Source organism: Notothenia coriiceps, unplaced genomic scaffold (assembly GCF_000735185.1).
Source record: "Notothenia coriiceps isolate Sejong01 unplaced genomic scaffold, NC01 NC01_scaffold00037244, whole genome shotgun sequence".
NCBI classification, from domain to species: Eukaryota; Metazoa; Chordata; class Actinopteri; order Perciformes; family Nototheniidae; genus Notothenia; species Notothenia coriiceps.
Genome location: NW_011369945.1, coordinates 1935597 through 1943752, shown reverse-complemented (window position 1 = coordinate 1943752; position 8156 = coordinate 1935597). Strand labels below are relative to the sequence as shown.

The window sequence follows — 8156 nt, the reverse complement described above, 5'->3', positions numbered from 1 at the left end:
CTACATGTCACCTGCTCTTTGACAATTAATCGAACATTTTCATTTATGTGACCAAATACATAAAAATAATTTAACAGGTGAAGTCTCACATTCTCTGACATAGGTATCTAGATCAGAGAGAACTAGCTCGTCTCGTATGTAAAGTTTCGACGTTGAAATAAAATAAATAACTTCCCTTAAAAATGTCTTTATTAAAAAGTCAGTAGAACAGGCGTCGAAGTAAGACAATTTTTTTTTCTCTAGAACCTCGTTTAGCATAGCCCTTGAATTTTAGCGCTAAGCAATCAACTCACATAGCAAATGTAGGGATTAATTATGTTACTAAATAATTATGGTATAGTAAATTGGTCTCCTAGAAAAGAGACTTGAGAAGGGATTGAAAAACACAGGACACAAAATAAGTAACTTCTTTCACAGTTGTACATAATAAAAAATAAGTTATTAGAAGAGGAAAAACCCTTACTTTGTTAAAACACTATTTTTGCTACTCCTTGCAAAAAACAGGGAAAAATAAAAAACATTTTGACTTGTTACAGAGGGAAATTAGAAAGGATNTACTGATATACACCTGAACATCAGCAGGAGAGGACTCTTTAAAGTAGAGATTTAAAGAGTCCTCTCCCGCTGATGTTCAGGTGTATATCAGTATGTAGTGTCTCTACTTTAAAGAGTCCTCTCCTGCTGATGTTCAGGTGTATATCAGTATGTAGTGTCTCTACTTTAAAGAGTCCTCTCCTGCTGATGTTCAGGTGTATATCAGTATGTAGTGTCTCTACTTTAAAGAGTCCTCTCCTGCTGATGTTCAGGTGTATATCAGTATGTAGTGTCTCTACTTTAAAGAGTCCTCTCCTGCTGATGTTCAGGTGTATATCAGTATGTAGTGTCTCTACTTTAAAGAGTCCTCTCCTGCTGATGTTCAGGTGTATATCAGTATGTAGTGTCTCTACTTTAAAGAGTCCTCACTGTGTCTGCAGCTGCTGACGTTCAGTATTCCTGATTGTCTGCAGGGACAGAATCCTGCGTTAGGAGCGTAATCCGTCCCGTTAGCAAACAGTGTTTTGGGAGCAACGTATCGATAGAGAGGGATTCCCTGCATCTTCCCGTCACGCTGGTACACAAGCTCTATGGATCTGAAGGAATGAAGAGGGGAGAAAGGATTTTAAAAAAGAAAGGAGGAAAAGACGGTAATAATACTTGTATCCGAATAAATATATATATTAAAAAAACAATTTAGATTGGAGAAAATGTAATTGAAAAAAAAAATCGATCAAAATGTTTTTGATGAAATAAAACAAAAAAAATATTTTTCATAATTTGTTAATCATTATTTATTTATATATTTAAAATATACATATTTATATAATTGTATTTATATTGTATGTTTTGGGAAGACCAACATATTACAATTGGCGTCCATGTTTGTTTTGGTGCAAGAACATGTGACAGTTGGCGTCCATGTTTGTTTTGGTCCAAGAACATGTGACAGTTGGCGTCCATGTTTGTTTTGGTCCAAGAACGTGTGACAGTTGGCGTCCATGTTTGTTTTGGTCCATGAACGTGTGACAGTTGGCAGCCATGTTTGTTTCTGGAGAGAACGCGTTGCAGTTGGCAACCATGTTGGTTTGTTTTGGTACAATACAGTATACGTAATAATTGGCGTCCATGTTTGTTTTTGGAAATCAACATATTACAGTACGAAGAAGTAACTTTTTTATATTTGTTCCCAGATTGTGCCGCTCTTATGTCAACACTCTATTAAAAGTACAAGTACCTGAAAGTTATACTTAAGAGCAGTACTTGATTACATGTAGTTTGTGTTTACCTGCATGCGTCGGGGCTGTAGAAAGGTAAAGTGCTCTCTCTGGTCATGAATGGAGCCCACATCTGTCCAGCTGTTCCGTTGATCATGTTACACTGAGGAGTCTTCCAGTAGTTCAGCTAGTAAACAAACAAAAAATACAATATTTAGAAAGGAAGTTCCCATGATTAAAAAAAGTGTTATTTATCCGCCGCCCCGTGATTCGAATCCACTCCTAATTTTAGGTGCTTTTTCCTTCAACATTTCATGAAATTTCGACCCGTAGTTTTTCCGTAATCAGAATAAAAATGTAATAATTAAAAAGTTTATAATAGTGAGTTAAATGTCACCTATCATGCTATCTGTAGGCAATAGCATAGGTCTCAGATATATAACAATATATAAAAAACATGTCTATGAAGTGTTTTGCTCAAAATACCAAACAGATCACCCATTCTAGCCATGCCTCATATCCCTCTATTTCACTTCCTGTTTCTAAAGTGCTGATTTGGGGTATAAAGCTTTACAAATAAAAAAGGAGGGGGCTGAGCTCATGCGGGACCCGGCAGCTACTGTCTAAACTAAATACTGCCGTGATGAAACGCCATATCATGGATTATCAAGGATTATTTCTGAAACAGTATGGAGCTCAAAGGCTTTCTCTCTTGCCGGTTATCAGAGTCCTGCACGGGTCTGATTTTCAAGACCCTCTCCCGCCCCGCACCAGCGACGTGCAATACCGAACCCGCCCCGCTACCCGCACATATTGCCAATTAGTTCCGCAACCCGACCCGACCCGTCGGCACAAGATCCGCAACCCGACCCGAACCCACATATATATATGAGCAGCGAAAACGTGCAATTATTAACACACGCAGTTGCATTTGTCTCAAAAAGCGTGGGATGTTGGTTATTTTCTGCATCTGGGATGAGACCAAAAGCCTCCCAGACGTTGGATTTCGCTCTTGAGGAAGTGTTATTGAAAATGCTGTATTCTCCGCTAGAGAGCTTCACCTCAGCCATTTCGAATGTAGCAGATTATTGCGCTGCAGAGGTTATGATTATGCGCGGTCCCGCGGGGGAGAGGTCTGAGGATTTAAACATTAAACTAAATTATTATTATTTTAATATATTTATTATGCAACACCCGCGACCCAACCCGCATCATCTTTGTTTTACCCAGAACCGAACCCAGAAAAAAGCGTTTGAAAAAATACCACCCGCGAATCACCTTTTTTGCGGCTCACCGTCCTGCATGCAGGACTCTGCCGGTTATACCACAAGGTGAGTTCCTTTTTATTTCCTGCTTCTTCACACACATGCTCTCCAGTACAGGTTAGCTCTAAGTGTTAGCCATGCTAATGTCAACACTGACCATATTACGTCCAAAACAGTCGGGCATTGTTTCTGATAGCAACGTTTCTGATAGAGCCGTGGGTCCACATTTCAGATATTACGTCATATCGGACGCAAATCTGGATCAGCTCCGTTGTTCCCCCGTTTTTAGAGATTTGGGTACGGATGCTGCGTGAGTTCCCAGACACACCGGGGACACATTGATGTATAAAAGACATCAAAAAGTGCATTTTGCATGATAGGTCCCCTTTAAAGACTCACCTCCGTCAGTCCGTTCCAGGAATCGACTTGGTGAATCTTCCTGATGTCGTCTCTTCCGGTGAAGATGGTGAACAGGCCGGTGTTGGAGTTGTTAAACTAAAAAAAGACATCATAATAAATAACAATAATAATATATATATATATATATATTTAATAATAATACTACATTCTAGTAATATTTATTTTTTACGCATTGCTTTTTCATACAATATAATTACAATTATAAATTATATTTGACGTGAAGGAAAGAATATAAATAATAATAACAAAAAAAACAGCCTGAGTAATGATTAACCATATCAAATATATACATTTCAGTTTATATATTAAAATAATACAAATAATAAAGTATTTTTTTCTTTCATCAAAAAAATCTAAACCACATTTTTTTCAATCCAATTTTTTCCAACCTAAATAGTTTAATTTGTTATTGTTGCTAAAAGCTTTAGCTTGCATGGTAATATACATTTTGTCCCTTTTCCTCAGTGTGTATAAACCAAACCCTCCAAACTATGTTGCACATCTGGACACAGCTTTCTTCACATGTGTTTCTCGTCCCCATGTGTGACATTGAAGCCTTTAAATCACTCACTTCAGCAAAGAGGCCGAACTTCCCCGTTGAGGGCAGCATACCCGGCATCCATTTATTCAGGAAGTCCACCAGGCCGCTGTCGTAGCCCCACATCAGGTCCCCCACCGTCTTCGTGAGGAAGGGCCCCTCTTTGAAGGTCTTAAAAGTGGCGCTGATCATCAACCGCACGGCGTAGGGAAGGTTCTCCATCATCCCTGCTGCTCCCTGAAAACAAGGAGCAGAAATCTCAACGTTTGTGATACTTACATGTTTAGTTCAGCACATATTAACACCACTTTATGATTTCTGAAGCGAAAAGCTAAAGGAACTACAGCACGGTCACATGACTTCACGTCCCCACCACTAAGCTAAAGGAGGCTAATGTTGGGCTATAAAGGAACTACAGCACGGTCACATGACTTCACGTCACCACCGCTAAGCTAAAGGTGGCTAATGTTGGGCTATAAAGGAACTACAGCACGGTCACATGACTTCACGTCAACCACCGCTAAGCTAAAAGTGGCTAATGTTGGGCTATAAAGGAACTACAGCACGGTCACATGACTTCAGTTCACCACCGCTAAGCTAAAAGTGGCTAATGTTGGGCGTGATGATGTTTAGTCGTCTCGTTTAGACACTTGTTAGCAACCGCCGTTTTTAAACTTCAACCACAGACCTTACTTCAGGCTAAAAACCAAAAACAGACACAGACCCTTTCAAATGTATACACTATTATACTAAAAGCAAAAATAGCAAAAATATTAAGGTAAATAAATAAATAAATGTGACAGCAGTTAAATTTGAGACAGGAAAATGCCTGCTCTACCCAATTAAATATATGAATGCATAGTCCACATAGTGTACTAAATGGAAGTTAAATAGTGAGGAATTAAAGTCTTACCAGCACCAACATGTTAGGGATCGTGACGACTTCGGACTCGTTCCCCGAGGACATCGTCGGCTCAAAGTAATACGTTCTGTACTCTCGGTACGACACGGTACCGTTGTCGTGAAACGTGATGTTGTCTTTCTGGATCCGTTTCCTGAAAAAAGACAAGAAAATGTGAAGAAATTATTTTTCTCCCGTAATTTCAACATTTTAGATGCAAGAAGATGTTTAGAAAAATGTTGATACACTTCAGTAATGACCTTGCACCCATATAAATAGGCATACTGTATCAATCAATTATAATAATGATAGATAGATAGCCCAAATAATGTTAAAACTAATATATTAGAATTTATATAAAAAGTTATCATATTAAATGGGATATTATCATTTTAAATCAAAATTATTTGTATCCAGTTTTTATTTCTGCTTATAGTTAATAAATGACATTTTATTGCTTTTTATTGCAGATATGAAACATCTTAAATTGCCATGTTTACAGTAAATGTGCCAACGAGAAAAAGCTATCTTGCGTTTGCTATGTATCCTTGGTCTTGCCTAATACTCTCCTGAAAGGATGCTAGAAATTAAATCACAGGTATCCGGCACCTCCAAAGGAAACTAGAGAGTATTTAAAAAGGTAGATAACATTGCTTTCTTTGACTTTCACTACCATTACTTTGTTGTTATAACATTATGGAAGCTTTATTGTTTGCATGCCCTTTAGTTCAAGGTACACTTTAGACTAATACATAACAGCAGAGGATAAGATGAAGGAAGCAGATAAAGACTGGCTCAGCCATCCCATAAACACTAAGCATTGATTACATAAAGGCACACTATCTATTTGTCCACAAAGCTACCTGTTTTAATATCTGCACGGCTTTGCACTTTTCAAACCAATACTGCACATATTTGTTTGCATTTGTGACGACCCCTGCCTTACTCTCCCCTGTTGTGTGTGTGTATGTCCCTTTAACGTTCTCCCTTCCTCCCTATCAGTGCTGATTGAGGGCACCTGGCCGCCGGTACCTGAGGAGTGAAAGGCCCGAGCCAGAGGCCGTTTCTCAATGTCGAGTACACATGCTGCAGAGACACTATTTCAAGTATACTACGTCATGGAGTGCTGCCGAATGCTGGGCATTTAACATGCATTCAAAAAGTCCTTCGGCGCCACTCGATGACGTAGTATACTTCACATAGTGGCTCTGCAGGAGGTATACTCGATATTGAGAAACGGACAGATCTTGCTCGCTCTCTCTTGGAAGGATCTGTGTTTGACAGCTGCTACCTGACCTATATGCTTTTGTTTCCCTTCCTCTGATGCCCCTTTCACACCAAGGCTTTTCCCGTTCAAGCTCCGTGCTAGAGCTTTTCTGGTTCGGAACCGGTTCTTCGGTTCAGCTCCCGCCCTGTTCACACAGCCTGAGAATTGTCAATCTCTGTGATGTGTGACTAATATGGTGGACTTGTAGTCTCCCTCTCCTGAGAAATTTCACTGTGTGTATGAACTAATGTGGACTTGTAGGTCGTCCTCATCCTGGAGAATTTCATCCTGTGATGTATGACCTATAAGTGGACTTGTAGTCGGTCCTCCCCTGAGAAATTTCATCTCTGTGATGTATGAATATAATGTGACTTGTAGTCGTCACTCTCCTGAGAAATTTCATCTACTTGTGATGTATGACTATATGTGGCACTTGTAGTCGTCCTCTCCTGAGAAATTTCATCTCTGTGATGTATGACTTATAGGTGCGGACTTGTAGTCGTACCCTCCTCTGAGAAATTTCATCTCCTAGTGATGTATGACCTAGTACTGTGGATTGCTAAGTCGTCCTCTCCTGAGAAATTATCATCCTTGATGTATGACTGTATGGGACTTGAGTCGTCCTTCCTGAGAAATTTCATTCACTTGTGTATTGACTATATAGTGGCTTGTAGTCGTCCTCTACCTGAGAAATTTCATCTCTGGTGTGTATGACTGTATGTGCGACTTGTAGTCGTCCTCTCCTGAGAAATTTCATTCTGTAGTATGACTAATGTGGACTTGTAGATCGTCCTCTCCTGGAAATTTCAATCTCTGTGATGGTGACTATATGTGGACTTGTAGTCGTCCTCTCCTGAGAAATTCATCTCTGTGATATGACTATATGTGGACTTGAGTCGTCCTCTCTGGAGAATTCTCATCTCTGAGTATGTACTGACCTATAGGTGGACTTGTACTCGTCCTCTCCTGAGAAATTCTCATCCTCTGAGATGAAGACTATATGTGTACTTGTGTCGTCCCTCTCTTGGCTACAAATCATGAAATAAAACTTTTGTACGTAATAACTAGATTTAAGTCAAACATAACGTGTAATAAAACAAACATTTTGTACATTTATTTACATAAGATAACGTAAGTCGGGCTTCACATAGATGAGACATTTGTAACTCCGAAGACGTCGACCAAACCACTTCAGGTCGACACAGACAAGCAAACTGCGGGGCGACCCCCGGAGATCAACAAATCAAAAAATCCCTTGTGATACAAGAGGTGTAACCTAAACATCCACAGTACGAGTACTCCTCATTAGTCGGAGAGGCCACGGTGTCCTCTCAGCAAGCCTGCGACAATGTTTGACGTGTGTTCTACATAGATATTTGTAAGATTACCTCCCCAGTGCACCTTGAGTAACGTGGAGGAAAAGAGAGAGAGTCTTTGTGTTACGTACGTCTCTAGATAAAATACATTTTCACCTCCTATACAAGTCATCTACAGAGTAAATTCAGACTTAGAATAAGAGTGGAAAGACCATGAGCATCTAACTAAAGTGAAGGTCCCAAAATTTAAGTGTAAAAATATTCATTTTATCAGCGAAATCTCACAAAAATTGGTTCTGGAGGAACCTTTATTTAAGAGTCGACCTGATTGTGTTAATCTAAATTCCAAAGGTGCTATTAGAATAACACAATGGACTCTACACGATGAAAAAATCTTATCCTTCCAAAAAAAGTTTGGCCACCCTTATAAACCCCAAACGAATGTAAATTTTTTACGTTTATTTTATTTTCAATTTAACTTATACTTATACTTTGTATTCACAATATAATTCTGGGACCATTTTTCCCTTAGTATTATCTAATGTTTATAAATATATTTGATAATTGTACAAGCTAATACTAATTTTATTTCTTCCCTTATAAATAAAAATATATTTCCTTACAGACTACCTTTTTGAAGACTTCGCTACCCTCTGAGTCTCTCTGTACTCCCTCTCGTCCTCGAAACTAACCGTTTG

At 39.0% G+C, this 8156-nt stretch overlaps 1 protein-coding gene across 1 annotated transcript; it reads right to left on the bottom strand.

Annotated features, from left to right (window-relative positions):
- Positions 1-943: 943 nt before the first annotated feature.
- LOC104965180 (scavenger receptor class B member 1-like) lies at positions 944-5034 on the bottom strand (the record flags this gene model as incomplete). The annotated part of the gene is made up of 5 exons (XM_010794138.1): positions 944-1130; positions 1823-1938; positions 3416-3511; positions 4008-4211; positions 4888-5034. Coding segments are annotated over 5 exons (750 nt in total), but the record flags the coding sequence as incomplete, so codon positions are not given.
- Positions 5035-8156: the final 3122 nt, after the last annotated feature.